Source organism: Pithys albifrons, chromosome 6, assembly GCF_047495875.1.
Source record: "Pithys albifrons albifrons isolate INPA30051 chromosome 6, PitAlb_v1, whole genome shotgun sequence".
NCBI classification, from domain to species: Eukaryota; Metazoa; Chordata; class Aves; order Passeriformes; family Thamnophilidae; genus Pithys; species Pithys albifrons.
In genome coordinates, this window is record NC_092463.1 from 57,519,571 (window position 1) to 57,540,790 (window position 21,220).

Below are 21,220 nucleotides of genomic sequence, written 5' to 3' on the forward strand. Positions count from 1 at the left end.
AGTAGATGTGCTCTGTGAACCATCTACCTTCTCGTAATAATTACAGAAATCTGTAAAATCACATTTGCTTAAGAGAAATCCAAACCTACATGAAGACTGCTCTGTGTAAACATATAGAAGTTAATCTTCTTAGATGAAAATAATATTCTTGACTGAAAATCTGGCTCTACCACATGTTTTGCCCCTGACTTCAATGGAAGACAGCATTGCATGTCCTCTACCTCACTGGAAGACAGAGCTTTTAAGGTTGATTGACATCCAATTTATGCACCTCAGCAATCGTATCTACTGATCAACACTGCATAGGAGCAATAAAGTTTTACTTGTGATTTCAGCTGTAAATCTCAAAGCTATGAAGTACAACAGGTCACATTTAGTACCTTAATGTAACTACCTGATAATCTAAAATGGTGACAGTATTTTCCACTGTATGTGCTATGTGTATCATGATTATGTACTTTGGCTTGGCACTATTGTGGCTTCTTACCTCTTTTTTTTTCCCCAAGCTATTGGCTCTGAGATATCTGTAAGTATGTTTCTTAATTGTGTTGAATTTCTTCATTTAAAAGTGAGATCATGGCTGTGTCATTTAAAGATGTGCAGACCACAAAGGAAGAAAGAGAATATACTTCATTCTACTCTTGAATCTCATCCTCAGGCATGAAGAGGTGTCTTGTTGCATTGTCAGAAATACCTCAGCTTGTGCAACTCAGCTCTGCAAACCTGGCTACCTTGGAGGGAACACACATTTCATAACTTCGATGTGGTGCCAGAGGTCCTGTGAAATCCAGACTGACTTGACAAGCAAAGGTAAAAACTCAGCCATTCTTCTTATAGAGATAAATCAAACCGTGGTATTTACATGCTCAGAACAAGTAATGCAGTATGAGGCACTGTGCCACCAACCTACAACCTGCAAATGAGAAACCTCATTATATTATGGCTATAAAACTGGCATCAATTCTATACAATTGCTGTACACACACATTAACAGCTTCAGAATGTGGATTCACATTCCTGGGACTCCTTTCTTAAATCCACAGGATTAATCTAGCCATATATCAATTTTAGCCTCTTTCAATTATTTTAGCATAGCCTCAGAATTATATTTGGCATCTCTATCTGGCACATACAATAACTGCCAGCAACAGTAACCATTTCTGCATTGAGGTCACCGAGTATATCGACTGCTGTAAGAAGTCTGGAGAGCACAGGACAGTGCCTGACTCAAAAAGTCAAGGGAAATAGGAAAAATATAACCTAGAAATTGTCCGAACTCTCAGCTGTATTTGAGACGTAGTGCTCAGATCTCTGCACAGCTTGCCCTCTCCTAACCCCTCCTTATCTTCCACTCCTCCCCGCCACACACAGAATCACTAGAAATGATCCTTTCGTTTAACAAAAGCCTCTGACCGAGCCTTTCTCTGCAACGAACAAGACCTGATCCAACTACCCCGTCCCATAGGAAAAGCTGCTATTTGTGCGCCAGCCAGGGCAGACCGGGGGGTGATGGCAACGCCGGCAGCCTCAGGGAAAAGCAGAAAACCCGAGCATTCCCTTTCCACAGAGCAGCCTCTGTTCTGCGAGCGGGGAAAAGGGATGCGGCAGACAAAGAGAAGCGCTCACGGCAGCGCCGGGCACGGGGCACATTCGCGATTTCGCTCTCTCGCTCCGGGAGCGCGGTCGGGCAGGCGGGGACCCCGCGCCACTGCAGCAGGTGAGGCTGCTCCGCGGAAGGGAACGGGGAAGCCCGAGGTGCCCGCAGAGCCGCGCCGTGCCCGCGGCCAGGGCGGTGACAGCGACAGCGACAGTGGCGCCGCGGCCGCGCTCGCTCCCCGCGCCCCGCGCTCCTTACCCGGCTCGGCGCGGGCGCTCGGCAGGAGGGCGGCGACGACGACCCCGAGCAGCAGGACGGCCACGGCCGCGGCCGGGCCCGCTCCGCCACCCGCGGGCCGGGCGCTGCGCGGGGCAGCGGGCGCTGCGCGGGGCCCCGCGGGGCTCGCCCCGCTCCGCCCGCCCGCCGCCCGCCGCATCCCCGCGCCTCGCTCGGCGCCGCCGCGGCTCAGCGGGCAGCGCTGCCCATCGCCGCGCTCTACAGCAGCGGCTCCGCAGGCAGGCGCGGCGGGAGGCGGAGCGGGGCGCAGCGCATCCCGCCCGCGGCTCTGCCCGCGGCTCTGCCCGCCGCGGGACGCGATGCCGGAGCTGCTGCTCAGCGGCGGCGCGGCCCCTCGGGCTCGGAACGGAGCTTCATCCACAAAGGGCTCCCGGCGCCGCCAGTCCCGGCCCCGCTCCCCGCCCTCCGAGCGCGGGAGGCGGGAGCGGGGGCGGCGCTGCCGGGGCCGCGGGGACCCTCCGCCGCCCCCCGCACCGCCCGGGAGGAGTCGCGGCCGCCCCCGGGGCCGGGGCAGGTGAGGCAGGCGGAGGAGCGAACCGGCCTCTGCCCACTGTGCCGGCCAGGGCACAGGGAACGCGGCATCAGCCCTCGGTGATCAGTCCCCTCTCTAATTTTTCTTGAAGCAATTGTGCCCGGCACTGCCTTTGGGTGTAAATGAGGCTACGCCCGCTCCCACTTGTCCTGCGAGCTGGCAAGACTCAAAGTCCTTTTCCGCTCTCTGTGAGAGCCAAGTATTGCCAGCTGATGTGACGACCTGTGAGTCTGGGCCAGGACTTCCCCAAAGATGGCCCAGTTACCCGAGGCACCAACCCTACAGGCAGCCCAAGCCCTGCCACAGCGCCGAGCACCACTGGCAGCAATTCTGCTAAGCGCAGAAGCAGCTCTGAGAATAAAGAAGCTCGAGTGGAGCGCAGGGGGTGACCAAATTGGCGGCTACGTCCTCAGCCACCCGTTGTGCAAACACAGGTGAAGTCTTCTCCTCTCGCCCCTTTCCTGTGCTCACTCGGGCACTCCCTCCCTACACAGGAGACGGCTCAGATCTCCAGTGTGAAAGGGAAGCTCCAAGGAACAGAGGTTTGTCTCTGTGATGCTTAATGATACACCAGGAGACCAGGCAGCACAGAAAATGTGTTGTGGACATCAGAAGAGGTGAGCTCCAGCAGCCGCCTCAGTCATAGTCACACCAAACTTCGGGGCAGTACATTTGCTGTTTCCTGCAATTACTGTTTTCAGCAGAGGTAACATGAAATCTTTATTCCAGTGCCCCCTCTTTCCTGGAACTGCTTCCATGAATTCTTTCAGTTCCCGGATCACGTCTGTGGGCAACAGGCAGTGATGGTGGGAGGAGAAGCAAAGCAAAGGTGCCCTGGGGCACAGCATGCTCCAGGACCACCAGAGCTAATTCTGAAAGGCTGCCCCAGCCTCTCAGCAATTCTGTTCTGCTGGAAGTTGCCTTCCTCAGAAATTCTTCAGGGTCCGGTTTGAGGCAGAGCAAACTTCAACATGGGCGAGCCACAGCCTGACACCTGCTACCCAGCCACTCACAGCATCCCCAAAGCCGTGATAACCCATAATCACCTATTTATCTGACTAGATAAGCACACTCCCGATGTCGCCAATACAATTATTTGGTCACTAATATGTCCCATTTCTGCCGTTTTACTTTTTCCTCAAATCACTAATTCAGTCTGTGCAAGAATTACCTTCCTCATGATGACAACTAACGATTATACATAGCAAAGATGGCAGTTGTATGATTATTATAGTGAAATGGAGAGCTTGTTCATCACTCCGGATAATGCAGGGCCAACGCGTTTAGTGCAGGGCCCCCTGGTGGTATCTTTAGGGAGTCCTGCGGAACCCTCGTTTCCTAATTTTCTTATTTTTCTAGGTTTTGTCATAACTCGGCTTTGTAACAGATCCATCAGTAAGTTAATTTTGACAGTGCTTTTTTCAAGTCTAGCTCTTAACCATTACGATGTTCTCTTAATTTTTCACTACACAGTGTGTGTGTGCATTACACAGAAAACACAAATATATTTAGTTGTTACTTCAAAGGATTTTTAAAATATGTATTTTCCAGAATGATGATTGGATCTCTTACAGCCAGTAAAAAATCACGAGAGTTTCACCAACTAACTGTTGATAAGCATTTCCTAAACTTGTTTTAGGGTGGGGTTTTTTTGTCCAGAAAGGTAATTTCTACCTCCTGGGGGCTATCTGTGCATCCATGCTTGCTATTGAGATTTGCTTTCCTACATACGTGTTCTCTTAGGGCGTTCACATGCTCAGTACACTTGACTAGCAGATACTTTTTTTCCAAGCACCACATATATTTTGCCCATGAATTCACTTCCATGGTGACCCATGTGGCTCAGAGAGGTGAAATGCATGTACTTCTAACCTGGTTTCCCTTAATGGTAGAAGTTAGCCCATATTCTAGAAGAGATGTCTCATTATAAAGAATCAAGATGCTCCATATTCCAGTGAAGATCTATTCTAGCTGGTTGCAATGTATTGAGTATTTCTCCATAGGACCAGCCTTGAGGATGAACACAACTCTACCATACCATGTGACAACAAACATACGCATTGAAACCAAAACTGAGGTTTGTGTGGATTCTCCTGCCTTTGCTCCAGAGCAATAGGTTAGCATCACCCATCTGACTTGGGGTGAAATGAGGAGTAAAACCCAAAATTCCCTTGCTTGCAGCAGACCTACTGCAAGCATTCCGAGTCTTCCTTGTGTTTATGAAGGAACCCACTGATGAGGATCTCATCTATGGATGAGGAGCAACCGTGGCCATGCAGTGACTTCCCTGTGAAGCAGGTGGCAGGCCATGGTCTCTCTTTGCAACAGAACAGTTGGCATTTCTCACTTTGATGAAGCACCAGGCCAAGCCCATGAACACCTCACTCCACAAATACAACCACAGAATGGAGTGCAGCCTCCAGGCACCTCTACCAAGAGGGTGTAGATGCTCCTGCCTGCTATTTCAGGATTTAAGGAGAATCCTTTCAAATGTGTGTTTCAGCCTCTGAGCAAAAAGCTTTATTGTTCAAAAAAAGAAAACTCAGTGCTGTTCCCCAAAACAAGGACAGGCAGAATTATCTGCATGTGCTCAAAGCACGTACCCAGCTCTCTCAAGAGGGAAAATGCAACTTCCTACAGGAAGATATAATTAACCTCAATCACCATCAAACCTTATCCCCACCTTCCTGCACAGCAGGACATCAGCCCAGCTATTTCAGTATGAGAAGAGAGGCAGGAGGGGCTACAGCATTTCTCTGGTGTTCCCCAGAGCTCTGCACTGCGCGAGACACGCTGAACATTCTGGGCCTAGGAGGAATTTACTCCTCTTTAAGTGGGGAGCAGTACTATTTCAAAACCCTCCTGAAACTTTGTCTCATGCTGCCTTGACTCATTACAGGAGCTGAACTCGCAGTATGCATGAGCTGCAGTGGTGATTGTGAATGCATCTTGATCGCCAGGGCTGCTTTCTAAGTGGTACTGAACAGTGGCTTCTCTGTTGCCTCCCAGAGACTGATCATCTCTCCAGCTGAAAACCTGAGCTAAGTCATTGAGAAAACACAGCAGCATCCTGAACCCCCATTTGTCCCACTACAGATCTGTAGCATGTGACAGCCCCATTGAATCTGAAAGCTTTTCCTTGAATGAATCTGCCATCGTTAACTGCAGTATGAATCTGTCCTTTGCTTCTAGTGACAGGGAAAATACTCACCCAATTTTAAACCAGTGTTAGTCATCTTGAAGACTGCTGAGAGAAAGATTACTTAGTTGTAATTGTCTGTTCTAGTCCAATCCTTCCACAGGATGGGAAACAGCATAGGAGACAGCTGTACATCATTATTAATACAAAGCAAGAACAGAAAGGACTTCACAGGCAGCATACTCACCCTGAAAGGCTTAGGCTGCCTTTCCTTGTTTGTTAAATGTTGCCAAAAGTGGGATTGTAAAACACACCAAGGCAGTGGCCTTATTTGCTATGGGAAAAGTGGGATCTAGATACCAACATGAATTTAAAAGTCAACAATACATAAGTGTAACTGCACAGAGCAAAAAGCAAGCAGCTTTCAAAGCAAGAGAGGTGTCTGTGGAATTTGGACAGACATGTTTAGATGTCACCTAAGGGACAGTGCTGCAAGAAAAGCTTTGCAGACACTGTGCCCAACTTGCACTGAAGAGCGAACACTGTGCAGGAGCAGTATCAGCAGCACCTGGTATTTAGCAAATTAAAGCTGTCAATTCTGAACTATTTTGGTATCAAAACCACATTGCACTGTCATTTCACTCTTTTATCTTTCATTTATGACTGCACCTTAAATGCCATGTTAGGCACAGAAACCATTCTCCCCACAAATACACGTGCGCACCCAACCACCCTCTTCGTGCAGCTTCCAAGCCACCAGATTTCAGTGAGCGCTGCAACCCCACGGCAGAGCGAGCACATTTGGCTGACAGCAGCGCTGCCAAATGCGCCTTCCATGGACGTCTGAGCCGTACCTGGTGGCCATCTGGAGCCCCTGACCACACGGGGCCATCTGTGCAGAAGGAGCACCTTCCTGCTGGCAAGGCAGCAGAGAGGTGTTTGCTGCTTATCTGGGCCAGGTAACCTTTTTCAAAAGGTTGTTTTAAAAGTGGGACATCCAGAACAAAGAACCTTCAAGCTTTGGCTACACTAAAAACAGAATCTCAAGACCCTCTGAAGCAAGCCTTGAAAGGTAATAAAATTTAAAACTTCAGAAAGAAGATTAGTCAAATGATTACATCATAATTTTAGAGCCTTCCCAGTCAGTTTTCATCATCTTTGCCTTATTTCAGCCTTGATGTAACACAGCAAAAAATAAAAGCCACCAAAAGTCATCTGCTGCAATATATATTTTAATTCAAAGTGAATCTTGACAGTAATACACCATAAATTCTTATTTTGACACTCACCAAAATAGTCACCTGGAAAACCCGCTTTTTGTGACAAAGTACAGAAGGCTTGGTCACATTTAAATCACTGAGAACTAGAAAGAAATACTATCGCAAACTGTAAGAGACATTACATCCATAAAAAATTTTCCCAGTTCTCATATTGTAATATTGCACAGTGCAATTGCTACATGGCGAACTAGTGTAGCATAGAAATCCAAAGCAAAAAACAGCCACAAGTCTACGAATTGTTAAACAGTAACAGTTCAACCTCATTAATCAAGTCTCTATCACTGGGTGTTTCTAGAACAAGTCTTCCTACAGCTTGCAGTGTGATTTAACTTTTACTTAACACAAACCAAGTTAATTAGCAGTAAAAACAGAAAATTTAAAAATTAACACCCCCCCCAAAAAAGTTAATACAGTAGCATATTTGACCAATAAAACACCCTGAAGTTAAAAACCGAACACAAGAAATTCATATAAAATCTTGCAAATTAAAGTAATATGCAGATATGCAATTCCGTAGTCATGCAGTGTTTTATTTAAAAAAGGCATTAAAACGGTATTGTGTATAAATGCTTCTCAGAGGGTGACTTTTTTCACAGAAAAGGCCCTCGCCCTGAAAGCTTTTTTTTTCCTGTAGATGGGCCCCGGACACTTGGAGTGACAAGAGTCCGTTCTCTCAGAGTGTATTGCAGGAGTGGGGGAAGAGTTACCTGGTATATTGAATTTAAGCTGTGGATCCCAAATATTTGGTTCTTTGAAATGCAGACGTTTCTAAAATTACAATACATAGAAAGAGCAGCAGATCTAGTTTGGGGCGCACTTACAGCCATTTTTTCCTGCGTACGACAGGATACTGTTGTGATATACAGATAATCGTGTCAATTTAACAAGCACATCAGCTAAAACCTTAAGCACAGTAAAAAGAAACTACAGTAAATACATTAGACCAATGATGATCCCCATGGCCCCAGAAAAAAAAGCAGTATTTTTTTTTGTTATCACGATATAAAATCCGTGTTTTCCATTTGCATTGGTTATTCTTGGTGTGTCCATTGCCTGCAATGGAGGGAGCACCAAAACAATGTCGAGTCCCAACACAAGGGAGGGAACAGAAAACTCTCTGCTGGACCACACAGCACAAGTTTGAAGTGGTAAGGTGGACATCCAATTTGAGCATTGTCTTGACTCCCCTATATTTAGGCTTTACATATGTGTTGATAAGGTTTCAAATTCATCAGGATACTCCTAGTTTCTAATGTATACTTTATATACACACACTTGTACAAAATGCATAGAGTTGATTACTAAAAACACTGAAACTTTTGGGAAAAGTTAGGTTTCTTAATTTTCAGTGTCATTAAAAATGTACTGCTGGTATTTTCATTAATTTTTTTATGATCTAATACTGTTGTATTTTAGTTATTACTTAAAAAATAAATCAAATGTAGGCACATTTATTTCATTCAGACATTCATTAAATAAAACACTGCTTGTGTTAGTGGAGTAAAGAAAAAGATTACCAGTTATTAGCTTATTGACAGAGTTAAACTCCAATGCTTTGCACTCTTATTCCAGTCAACATTGCAAGGATTGTATTCCAGATTTTGTTTTCAAAAAAGTTAAGTCAAGCCTGCAAGATGCAGCTTCTTAAGTGTCTACACAATGCCAATATGAAAACATAAAAAAATTAAGTTACATCAATACATCCACTTATATGCAGTGATGAGCTCAAAGTTAATGGAGATAAAATACTGATGCAAGTAACACACCCCAAAAAAACATATGCAATCATCTTCCATCATTTACAGTATAGTAGTTACGACACTTCAAACATGAAAACAAAATAAAAATTAAAAAAAATCAAACCCAAAACCCAGCTTCTATTTCATGTAATTAGACTTGTACAGAAATTAGAAGGCTAAGAAAGAACTAGTTAATCACCTAATTTCACAGCTATCTGAAGTGGCAATCATTATATAGCAGCTTATCTATGATACATTCAAGATAAATGATACAATTTATTACTTGCCCATAAGCTAAAACACAGCCTCAGCTTAATACCTTCCATAAATCCCATCTCTACACTACAGTATACTTGAGGTCTATGAAAAAGTAGCTACCTTTTATAGGAAATGGATGATTAAGTCTTTGGTGCTGCAAAAGCAACTTCATTTGAACAAAACAAAAAACTGAAAAAAGACACACTTCCTAAGGAAAAAAAATAATGCAAAAAGCATGTAATTTACGTCCCTGACGGAATGTATTAAATAAGCAAACACCCGCAACAGGCTAAAACAAATACTATCATGTAAAAAGACTAAAATCTCTCCCATGCATAAATGAAAGATTGCACACAAAGAACTCACATCTTTTCAAGCTTCAATAGTAAATATTCTGCTACTAGTTATTAAATACTGCATGGTTTGCTCAAGCTAAGATGAAACCACGTCATGGATCAATGAGCACTTGGCTTTTCCTCTCATTAGCTAGTCACTCATGCCTACCGCACCTCTAAACATTTTATTATATCCAATTAGACAAACACTTTGAAAACAAACTACTTAGGTTGTATTGCAGTTCCATTTGCCAGTATGAAATACTGTCTTGTGTGTGTCACTACTCAATAGCTACTGAATCAACTTTTCTTAAGCACTACTAAAGTCTTGTCTTGAAGCTAGATCATTCTGGGGGAAAAAAAGACAGCAAAATTCGGCTACAGCAAAACATGCTGCCTTCTCAATAAGGAAAATACACCCAATACTAAAATCATACCACACAAAACCCAAAATGAGCATTAGGCTATCAAAAAATCAGCAGATCTGAATTTTTAAGTGCTGCAGTCCTCAACATTTATATATAAGTAATAACATTAACAACCTCAAATATTTAAGGCACTATGTGTGGGAACAGTTTACAATGCAGCTGAGATTATTAGGACAACAACATTTAAGAGCAATGTTTAGGCTTTTTTTTTTTGCCCATGCAAAAGACACATGCAATGTGAAGAACAACAGCTCAACTTTTAGGTAAGTGACTCAACATTTAAACACCAAGATACGCAATACAAACAAGTTACTTCTACACTGTACTGCTGACACATGTGCATCTGTTGCTCTATAGTTCTGTACACTGAATGGCTTCCCAAATGTAGACGTGTCTTGCACTAGTTAGAAGGCAATTTTATAAAAAATAGCAGGAGCAAAACCAGATTTCTGCTCCCATAAGTCACCTGTCTAAAGTTACTATATAAGAAGATAACATGACCAAAGACAAGTTATACCAAATGTGCAAAACACATTAAAAGTGAGATTTTTTAAAGCTCAGAGTTGTTTAAATTGCACCCAAGTCTACATGATTCAAAAAAATAATTTTCCTGTTGTGCCATGGCTAATATTTAATAAATACCATGTTTCTTCTCAAATCAAACTTCTGTATCATTGAGCTTCCTCAATATACTGTGTCTGAGTTCTCACATGAATGGATACTGGCTGAGTTTTGTCGGACTCAATGGAAATCCCGTGTACGCAGGTGACGCTGCAATGTACGAATGCGGCGGGAAGATCGGTTTGTACGGAGTCTGATGGATGGTTGGGGAGGGTAAGAGGCGGGGGTTGATGCCAACTGGGACCTGGTGAACGATCCCACTGGGATGGGTGATGTTGTACGTCGGGGGCTGTAACAAAGGTCTCGAGGTACACGGCGAGGCGAGGAGGTGGGCGACGGGCGCGGCGGTGCTGAGGGGCGCCGACGACGGGTACGGGAGGAGAGCGGGCTGTGCTGCCAGGTGGGTGCTGCCAGGGAGATGGGCATGCACCGTGGTGGGATTGGGACTGCCCTGGGGCAGGGAGAAGGCGTGCCCAGCGACGCTGGCAGGGAGGTGGTAAGCCTGCTGCCGCCGCGGCGCGTAGTTCCCGTTCCACTCCGGCGGCCCCGATCCAAAGTGCTGAACCTGCCCACACACACAGACAGGCCAGACTTAATACTCCCAAGTGTAAAGAGGCTTTGAAAAATGGAATAATGCACTAAAACTAGTTAAAATCAAGAGAGATATAGACAGGAATAATTAAATGCTTAAACAAAAAAAAATAGCTATTTAGGTAGTAGCACAGACAGGAAATCTGACAATAAGAGATGGAAAACAGAACACAAGTTGTTTTAATGCTCTTGCAAAAAAAAAAAAAAGATAAAATGCCATGCTGGGCTGTTTTAACAGAAATACCATGTATCACATGAGCAAGGTGCTTATTCCACTCTACTCAGCACTGGCTTGGCATCAATTGGAAGTGCTGCGTTCAGTTTGGGCACCATAATGAGGCACAAAGAGGACAAATAGAAGAGAAATTTTAGAGGAGAGCAGGAAAAATAATAAACGGATTGAAAATGTCTGAGACAACTAGGCAAACAGAAGTCTAGGGCTATGATCACAGGGAGATGTGGCAATCATTAGCAGTTATAAAGAGAAAAGACTAAAAATCAATTACTCTCATTGAATGATGCAGACTTCAAACTGCATAGGGCATCTACTAAAGAAGGAAGGATCAACATAAATTTTTGTAATGAAAATAATATTCAACACTTTCTGCCAAGGGGCTGAGAAGTTGAAAACGTTGAAGAGATTAAAAATTAATACCATGCTGATCATATTAAGGTTTGCTTAGAATTAATTAAACCAATCCTTTTGCATAATCATGTAGAAGGGGAGACTGTGTCACCCACCTAAAGGTTTCTTTCAATCTACACTATTCAAGTCATTATTGCTAAAGCCTCTTATCTACATATAGCATGTTTGCATTTAGCATTTAACTTACAATATTTAGAGATATTCTGCAAGCCCTACACAAACAGGTACTGCTCTTACATTAATGTACCTCCAGCTAGCTAACGAAAAGCTCAACGCAGCTACAGCTCAAAATTAATTAATTAAAAGGCTTAAACTTGATGTCATGTGTCAACTTCAGTTCTCAGCCACAGCAGACATATTTACTGTGTTGTTGGGTAATGATAAAAGTAACTTTTAAATTAACTTTGGGTATCTCCTGACATTGAACTACATTCACAACCTCATCTCCCCCAGTTTCATTATCAGGCAGCACAGCTAAGAAACAGTTTGGTTTGCTAAGCTCTTCCTCATCTCTGGATACTCAAATTACACACATTTTCATGTGCACTACTAATAGAACAAGACTGAGATATAGCTGCAGATTTTAACTTCACACTATGAGCATTTTAGCTTTTGGATGTAGGAAGAAAAATGCTAACATATTTTTCTTTCTGTCTCATGCTCTGATTTTGTGTAAGCATTCAGTTTTGCCAATGTGGCTTTTATATTATTTTTGAAAATAAAGTGAGCTGTTTTAAGAGAATGACCAAAAGTGAAAGATACTTATGACTTGCCCAGTAAGTTGAAATCCATTTTTCAAGATTTGAACACTTCTTTATTGAAGCTGCTGAAAATCTGCAGTTGCCATTGAGAGCAATTGAAATTGTGAGGATTCAGCACATCTGGAACTCAGGAGAGAAAAGGTGCTTTTAAGATGGAAGTACACATACCTGACTGAAGTTTACATGTTGCTGATGGAATGCTGATGTCAGTTTTTGGTGACGGTTTCCTGCAACAGAAGACTGGTTTATTCTTCCCAGGACAGACCGACCCTTTTTCAGTGGCTGGCACGTAGCATCTTCCAAGAGACAGACAAACAATGTTATGTTTTTGTTGTCACTGTTCTCTTCTGATAAAGTACAAGGAGAAATAATAATACAATACACTAATTAAAGTCAAACCCCAGCAGTATTTAGAAACATTTACTATGGATTAGTAGATATATGAATAGGTCAAAACCTTCATATAGATGGCTATTGAATAAACATTCAAATTTCTATTCTTATCTACTGGCATTGAAAGAAAAAAATGCCTGATCTAACTTACCTGTATTCACCATCTGTTCCTCAAGATGTAACCTGTTTTCAAGTCTCATTGGTGGTACCACTACTGTGCAAACAGTTGATTTGGTTTCAGGATTAACTGATGCTCTTGCTTCCTTATTTTTATTGTTATTGGTCACAAAGCCATTTTCCACAAACGGGCTGTCATGTCCTGAAGAGTCTGAAGCTGGGGAACCATCCACTGTATCACATCCACTTTCCTGTTCGTCATCTGACATACTGTCAAAAAATGAAAGTATTGCAATAAAACAAAGATATTTTTTGTATAGGTAAGTTTTCTTAAATTAATACACAAAATTTATAGAAGTGAAACTACTCAAAGGTGCATAAAAATGATACATTTTTAGTATACAAGCACATATATTCAAACTCATTCTACCCATAAATTGCAAGGCTCAGAGAAAGGAGGTAACTTCTACTTAAAGAGTTAGACATGTAACCCAACTTGCACCCACTTGGTAATTTATGTTTTCAGTAATCCTGGTCTTATAAACCACCTGAAATTCAGATCTTCTGGTCACAAATAAAAAGTTCAAGAAGATTATTTCATTTCTTCCTGAATGAAAACATAATGGTCTCCTGATGGTTATGACAGTAGGAAATGAGAACATCCTGATCCCATTTCCCTCTAGAAATCAGCCACATACCAGAGTCTGCGAAAAGGGTCATGATGGCACAGAGAACGTTGAGGCAGCATCTGCACAGTGACAGGCAGCTCCCCCTCATCTGCATATCAACCACCAGCTGCTACATGAGACCTTATCTACTGGAAAATTAGCCCTCTGAAGCTCCTCCAGAGCACTGTCTGTGCCTGAGCAACAGGTTCTGTTTCACAGATTCAGTTTACAGAGACAAACACAACCTTCTGTTCACACAGTGGCTATTTTGGCACTTGTGGTCTGTGAAATTCGTGCTGGTCAAGCGGCTGCAAACTCATTTATTCAACCACTGCTTTTACCAAAGCAGCTGGAAGGGGAACAAGGTGGAGACACCAACTCATAGCCTTTCCCAACACTTATTGAAGCTCCATGCTTGCATCAGAAGAAGAAATGGCTAAGAAGGTGGTATGTGCCAGCTCCCAGAAGCACGACCACAGTTCACTCAGTGGAACCAGAACCAAACACTTTCGGGCAGCAAGTGCTAAACCCCTTGGGAACAGAAACTAATTTCCAGTGAGGTACTGTCAGAAGAGATATTAACCTCATCTATGCATTATTTATTACACAAGCAAAAGGTACATCACAGAGGCATCACTAACAACAACAAAAAAGACATTTAACAAGTTCTCAGGTGGGACTGTGCCAGGGTTAGACAGATGTATGTAGATTATATGGATAGCAAGAGACACCCTTAACAGAGCTAAAATGAACAGTATGGGGTGATAAATCAGCAAGTGTAGATGCCAACAAGTTCCTGGTTTAAAGATAGGTATGAAAAATGAGAATTTCTATAAACTAGAAAAACATGAAAACTCCAGTTTGTATTACAAATTGGTGGAATACATGCTTAATTAACAACATGCAAGAAACAGCAGTGAATTCACCAACACCTGAACATTTACTGATTTTACAGCTAATGTAACATGTCCTTATAGCACGCTGCTGAAAATAAGACAATATAAATAAATCCATTTATAAAAAATTAATTTTCTGTGAAAAGTACTTTGGCATTATGAGGCCTGGCACAAAACCCTAAAGACTTAGCCAACAGAGATAGGTACTTATGAGTAGTTTTTTAAGTAGCAAATAGTAATACTGTGACAACTACTGAGCAATTAATTGTATTTCTGTATTATTATTTTTGATTCAAGTTGCTAATTATATGACTTATATTAAGTTGAATGCTAATGAAACCAGAATGTGACACACTCCTCTGCTATTGACATATGGTTGAATTACAGAGGGAAATTTAATTACAGGTCTGTTCCTTGCAATTCAAAAAAAAAACCTGTAAAATCGAGCAGGTCCTTATAAAAACTTATGTGAAGTTTTGAATGTTTTGGTATTAAAGAATTTCAAAGGACTGATAATGTTAACCAGTAACACTACCTGATGCCTCTCAGTACAAGACACATCTTATGTAAATCTTTACTAAAATTTAACTATTTGAATGGAAATTCTTCAGATGCTTTTAGGTTTTTTTTCTTCTTTTACAGTCAGAAATTACAAAAGCTTAAAAAATATAACCAAGGAAATGTAACTGCTTTAGTCCATATATTTTTAACTCTGGCACCTTTTTTAACCCCCCTCTTTTTTATTTGAGGGAGGGGACTGTATTTATATAAAGAAAAATATTTATATATATAAATCACCCATCATTAAGTCAGGCTGTCCATTTAAAACACATAAAACTGCCTGTACAGACTAGCAGTTCCATCTCCTTGTCAATACACACTGTGATAGAATCTTTAATTATTTTAAACAAACTTTTTTCATTAAGAACCTAATCAAATTCATTTTGCACAATCAAACTGTTCTGGGTTTGAATCACTCTCTTCTGTACAGAAAACTGTTGTACAGGAAATATGAGGTGAACTGTAGAATAAAGATAAAAGAACTGGTCATGCTTATGCTTGAAAAAAAATGACTGTAGGTCACAGAATTTCTATGGAATATAAAAATCATATTAAACCAAATCATATTAAACCAAATTTTCCACCAGTGCCAACAACTATATATATCAAATATTTCTTGTTCAACAACCTCTTATCTAGGATCTAATTTGTAGATGTGTCACAAGTAGGAACAATTAAAACTTCGAGATATTAGCACCAGACAGGCAGGGACTGAAATAAGGGGAGCAGCCACCTGCAGGTGCCCCAGCCAGAGCATCCCAAGTCAGGGGGAACTTCTGACTTCTCACAGGTCCATGTTTCCTAAGATGCTTTAGAGGCAATTTCTCAGTTACTGTAGCAAAAAATGCCATAAAATAGTTCAGATTAAAGTTCAATACTTTTGTAAGAGTAGATTTTGAATCATGCAGAATTTAAGCTGGACATGAGGCAGTGAAGAAAAAAACATTTAAAAGCTGCTCATATGAACAGAGTTCACATAAGTAACACATATTTGATAGAAGAAAAAAGGCATTAATGTAATTAAAGATTACAAGATAAACAATGGGAGAACAAAAGGGCGGCAAAAATTAAAGACAATCCAGTAACTTCCAATCTGTCACACCCTACTTTGGTTTATTTCATTTTGCAACCCCAGAAGATTCTTATTCAAATGGAAGTTGCATGCAACATGTTTATATTTTCTTTATAAACACCATTCATTCAGCATTCTGAAAATTTCCAGTGTAGCAAGAGAGATCTGTTAGGAATGATAACAAAACCGTATGTGCTGTGCAGGCCAGTAAATTAATTTTTAAATAGATTGTTCAGCCTCACCCGATGGCAACATAACCAAACTTCTGTGTTTTTTAGTATAAACTGAGTGTGCTGCATAGGAGGATCTGTATTGAAAGGAGCCCAGTTTTCACCTGTTGGATCTCTTGCAGGGAGAGGGACTGGACTGCTGGGAGGAGCTGGTGCTGAGCGTGCTGTCGGGGCTGCTGAGGGAGCACACGCGGTCCATGTGCAGGGTGTTCTGGCAGGCTTCGCACTCCAGGCTGCCCTTACACCTGCCACACACAAACAGGGTCAGCAAACAGACCTCCCCTCACTCACCACTCACTTAGGGGTAATTACGGACTAAACCAGGGCCCAAGAGTAGCAAATGTCCCTTAGATCACACACAGAATCACACACAGACTATTCTGAGTTGGAAGGGACCCACAAGGATCATTGAGTCCAACTCTTAAGTCAATGGCCCATACAGGGGATTGAACCCATGACCTTGGCATTACTGCAACCAAGGTTTAACGAACTGAGCTAATCTCAGGGTCAGTGATGTAAATTAATATCCAACTCCTTCCTGTTTTTAAATCCAAACCAGATTTTAAACCTTTTTGGTGTTCTTTTGAAATTATAGACTAAACATGCATTTTTTGAAACCTACTAAATAATGTTTTTTACTGAATCAATACTAAAACAATTACATAAAATTTACCACAGCAGTTGAAAGCCTTGAAACCTTTGACAAAGCTGAGATTTTAAAATACAAGTTCTTCAAGTGCAAAATCATTACAAGCAAAAATGAAGTCAAAGAAACATTGAATTTTAAGCCCTCATTTAAAATGATGCATGCTCCTGTGATGGCTCTGTGAAATAAAAATCTAGTGGGGGACCAGACCCAGCACCTGCTTTTATACCCAAAGGCACACCCTTCATACTGTTAGAGAAGTATTTTCCACCCATATGTATGTAGTATTATCTACTGAATGCTCCTGGTAGAATGATAACACTGATTATAAAAAGCCAGAAGACTAATCTTCAATGAATAGATAGGATATGACATTATTAAGAAAAAAAGTATTCTGGACCTGAAAGTACTATGGTTTGAAAATGTCTAATGCCCAGGGACTAAAGACATAAGAGTTTTGATGGTGTTGTTTACTCTCAAATTGTGCAGTGCTACAGGTAACTTCCTCCTGAAATGTGATCAGAAGAGCGTTGCTTGTCTTTAAGTCAGATTCATTAAATACAGCAGCTGTGCTGACACAGTCAGGCTGAAGTAAACCTAATAAAACAAATAAACCCAGACAACAGAAACAATAAAAAGAACACGGATTCGTACTCCCTCAGTGAATGTGTCTGTCCCATGTCCTCCTCGTCCGTGTCACTGCTGATGGTGATGACACTGACGGCGGGGCTGGGCGAGCTGGAGATGAGCAGAGCCTGGCGCTGGGTAGGGCGAAGAGAGGGGTCAGGGGCCAGCCTGACCGAGGCTCCACAGCAGCTGCTCTCCTGTCCTTCTGAGTTCAGATTGTCCTGTGCTTCTAGACAGCTTAGTCTCTTCACAGCCTTCAGGTTAAGTATCTTTGGAGATATAAAGGCTGAATTTTGGATATTGGTGTTTTGTAACATGTTGCTCCTGTGAAGAAAACACATCATATGGCATTTAGTGAATCTCTACCAACAGGCTTAAAAACTACTATTTTCAACAAAACCCAAGCAAGCAATGTAGGCTAAACCACCAACTTTCTAAACTAATACAAAGAAAAACATGGAACAGTAAACACAGTCACAAATACTTGGCATAGATGATATCAGACACTAACAAAAAAGATCCAAAGTATGTAATATGTGAGACTGACACTTACAAAAACACTGAATATAGTATATTGAAAATCCCATTGTCTTATAAGGGAAAAAAGAAATGAAAATCCCATTCAGGTGAAAAACAAACAAACAAAACCTGGCCAGATTTCCTGAGAGAAAACAAAACCAAAAAGCTGGCATCCAGAAGAACTCCTTGCTTAATACAGGAATGCTGACATTGCCCCTGTAACATTTGCTTTGCCCCATCCCACACCTTTGCCAATACTTTGCAGGGCAGTGGGGCATATTTGCTTCTACAAACAGCTGAGACATTCTTGGCTACCAGTAAAAGAAAAACTGTTCTTAAGATGACTGCAAGGCAAACTACAACCTGGTTATACAGTATTCCTTTATTTGTCTAAACCTGACCTATCCTCACACACATAAACTTAGGAATATCCCACTAGAGCTCCCTCAATATATACTTACACCTTTCCAAAGCTTGTAAAGACAACTTTCTGTCATGATAGGCACACACTAATGAAAAGAAACTAAAACATCTTGCTATTGCAGTATTTTTCCATCCAGCCTACTACCAAAATAACTTTGAAAACTTAAGATCGAAAGGATACTTTTTCCCAAAAGACTGTTTAAGAGTAATTTTCTCCAGCAAACATGCCACTTTTATAGGTTACTCCTCTGCCCACTGTCTTTGAATGTTAGAAATAGTCTACTAACCTGTTCTGACAGAGTTTGTTCCTCTTAGTAGCTGCAGGCTGAGGCCAGACGACATGTGCAATGCCCACACTGATTGGCTGAGGGGCAGACAGGGTTATCTGATGCGTTAGGAGAGGCTGTGGTATCACTGAGTTGTAATGAGTGCCCTGGGTGATCATCTTCCTGAGGAAAAGGAAAGGCAGCTTCATACTGCGAGTCATTTGCATCAGCACCCACAGTTCTTGTTAAACTAAAGCCATTAATCAAGGTACTGCAGAGAAACACAGGGACTCACCCCCAGTCTCCAAGCCTCTGTGGGCCAGCCACAGGATCAGAGGCCAGAGATGTTGCAGGAGCTGCCACTGGTGCTACCTGCTGCCATGCAGGAACCAGGATCTGCTGAGTCTGGTTCGACCATGTCTGTGGGCAAGCAGAGAAGATTTTACCACACGGGTTGGAAGGACTGAATTTACATTCACTGCTCACCGTTCAGCACAGAAGAGGGACTGCAACAGAACTCCGCATTGAAAAACATTTACTAACAATGAAATAAGAAAGATTTTTGCTTTAAAGTGAGCCAACCTGAGAAAAGATTCCTGCTCGAATCTGTAGTGGCTGAATTGCGTGGGCTTGGGTCACCAGTGGGACTGCATTATCCACCCTCAGCGAGAAACTGGTGGGTTTGCTGTGGTTTGTAGGAATTCCTGTCAGGCAGAAAAACACATACCCAAGCTTTTAGCAAACACCCGTCTTGCAGATATTTTCTGAGCAAAATGCAAACATAGAGGACAATTTTAAAACATTTCACGATTTTTTGGACGTGCTTATGATCTAATTTCATCGTTCAGACTTTCAAGCCAAAAAAAAACAACTGTTGATTTAAACACCTAAAAGATTTTGTGCCATAATTTATCTGCACAAATATTTGATGCTGTAATTTCCAGAAAAACTGCCAATAGCTATTATTTGGAAACAGACTACTAGAAAGAGGAATGACTTTGGCAGAAAGTTCTGCAAAACTCAGCATTTACTGTTTATTGAACTACATTAAAAGTATTTGAAAGGAAGCAGACAAAAGTAAGCAGAGCTGAATTTCAAAGCTTCTCACAACTGACTCCTGCACATCTCATGCTCTGGATTTCCAGCAGGCTGAAACTCACTCCTCTTAGCTTTCATAGCTGACAATGCCACATGTATAATGCCCCTCTTTGCTACCACCTCTTTTGTGGGAAACCATGTTAATTTTCCTGTGTATCTCATCCAGTATTTGCAGTAGAATCCCTAATCCTATTCTCTTCATCAAAATAATGCAAACTCTTAGAATATTACCACAAGAGCATCATACAAAAAAGATGCATCTCATGCCCTCCATAGGTTTCATTATTGTCACAGGAAAATAACAGACATTTAGCAATGTTGCTGTGTTCACTACTAGTAACATTTTTTTTACATAATAATGTCAAACTAAAACGAAAGAGGAATTTTTCTCAACAGATACGGCAACAGGACAGCAATGGTAGAAGAAAACACTGGCTAGGAAAAGATATACCCAATGTCATCTTCTAAATGCACTTCGTGCCTTGTGCTTTAGTCAAAGATTAAGCAATTGGTGTTCAAAGGTAATTACTAAAGAACTACTAAACTAAAGTTTAAAAGTGTTTTGTTTGGGGTTTTTGGAATCTTTACAGCGAGAGATGAAATAAATTCCATCTGATGTAATTCCCATGTCATAACACAGCACTAAGTTATAACCATGCACTACAAAGCTTTTAATTTTGAAATGCAGCTGACTGATTTTTTTCCCCACAGCCATCCAGAAGAGCAACATCTCAGCTCTGACAGAAGCAGCAAGTTTTAGCACTGCTGATATCCCACAGAGCAGCCAAGCTGGGAAACACTGAAGTATTGCCAGATACCATTAATATCTCTTTTCATCCATGCCAACAACTCATCACCTATGTGATGAAAACAATATATTCCCTTCATTTCAGCTGTAGCAGAACATAAATTTGGAATTTTATCATCATATTAAGAATACGGAAATTTATCATCATATTAAGAATACGGTATACAGATCACAGATAAAAGTATTTGCCTGTACTGTTTCCTTTTCTATAAATCACTTTATTGATCTGGGAATAATGAAAACAGTAGGAGTTTTAAATTATGGAGTATGTAATTGTGTAAAGAATACATCCAATTTAAGTAATTAACTGCTCAGAAGGAAATCTGTATGAAGTAGCTGTACATTTACCTCACACAGCCCTCTGGCACTGCCCAGTGAATAGTCAGACCTTTCAGGAGTTTCTGGAACCCAAGGGAGATGCAGCTGCCACAAATAACATTACTGATAAAATCTGCTGTAACTGTCTTTATCTATAGAGATTAAGACTTCCTGGGGCTTCACTTTACCTAAAATGTTTGTGGTTTGGTCTGTTTCAGAGTGAATCCAGTGTGATTTCTGAAACTTTAAAATGCAGAGGCAGAACTAAGGAGGAGTCTGAAGGTTATTCTGAAAAAAACTACTTCCTATAAACTGCACAGTTTCAAGATCTGATCTCAACATGAAGCTGAACAT

At 41.6% G+C, this 21,220-nt stretch overlaps 2 protein-coding genes across 9 annotated transcripts in view; both read right to left on the bottom strand.

Annotated features, from left to right (window-relative positions):
* KIAA1549L (KIAA1549 like) overlaps positions 1-2,264 on the bottom strand; it is a 130,500-nt gene extending 128,236 nt beyond the window's left edge. For all 5 annotated transcript variants that reach the window (XM_071559038.1, XM_071559035.1, XM_071559037.1 and 2 more), the window contains exon 1: positions 1,856-2,264. In XM_071559038.1, coding sequence (XP_071415139.1) covers positions 1,856-2,033 — 178 coding nt within the window. In that variant the 5' untranslated portion in view covers positions 2,034-2,264. The remainder of the gene's footprint in view (positions 1-1,855) is intronic.
* Positions 2,265-6,779: 4,515 nt separating this feature from the next.
* HIPK3 (homeodomain interacting protein kinase 3) overlaps positions 6,780-21,220 on the bottom strand; it is a 73,863-nt gene continuing 59,422 nt past the window's right edge. For 3 of the 4 annotated variants that reach the window (XM_071559039.1, XM_071559040.1, XM_071559041.1), the window contains exons 9-16: positions 19,225-19,346; positions 18,938-19,062; positions 18,664-18,825; positions 17,462-17,758; positions 16,266-16,406; positions 12,769-13,004; positions 12,393-12,571; positions 6,780-10,791 (exon numbers count right to left, since the gene is read on the bottom strand). In XM_071559039.1, coding sequence (XP_071415140.1) covers positions 10,312-10,791; positions 12,393-12,571; positions 12,769-13,004; positions 16,266-16,406; positions 17,462-17,758; positions 18,664-18,825; positions 18,938-19,062; positions 19,225-19,346 — 1,742 coding nt within the window. In that variant the 3' untranslated portion in view covers positions 6,780-10,311. The remainder of the gene's footprint in view (positions 10,792-12,392; positions 12,572-12,768; positions 13,005-16,265; positions 16,407-17,461; positions 17,759-18,663; positions 18,826-18,937; positions 19,063-19,224; positions 19,347-21,220) is intronic. The other variant, XM_071559043.1, reaches the window with a different exon arrangement.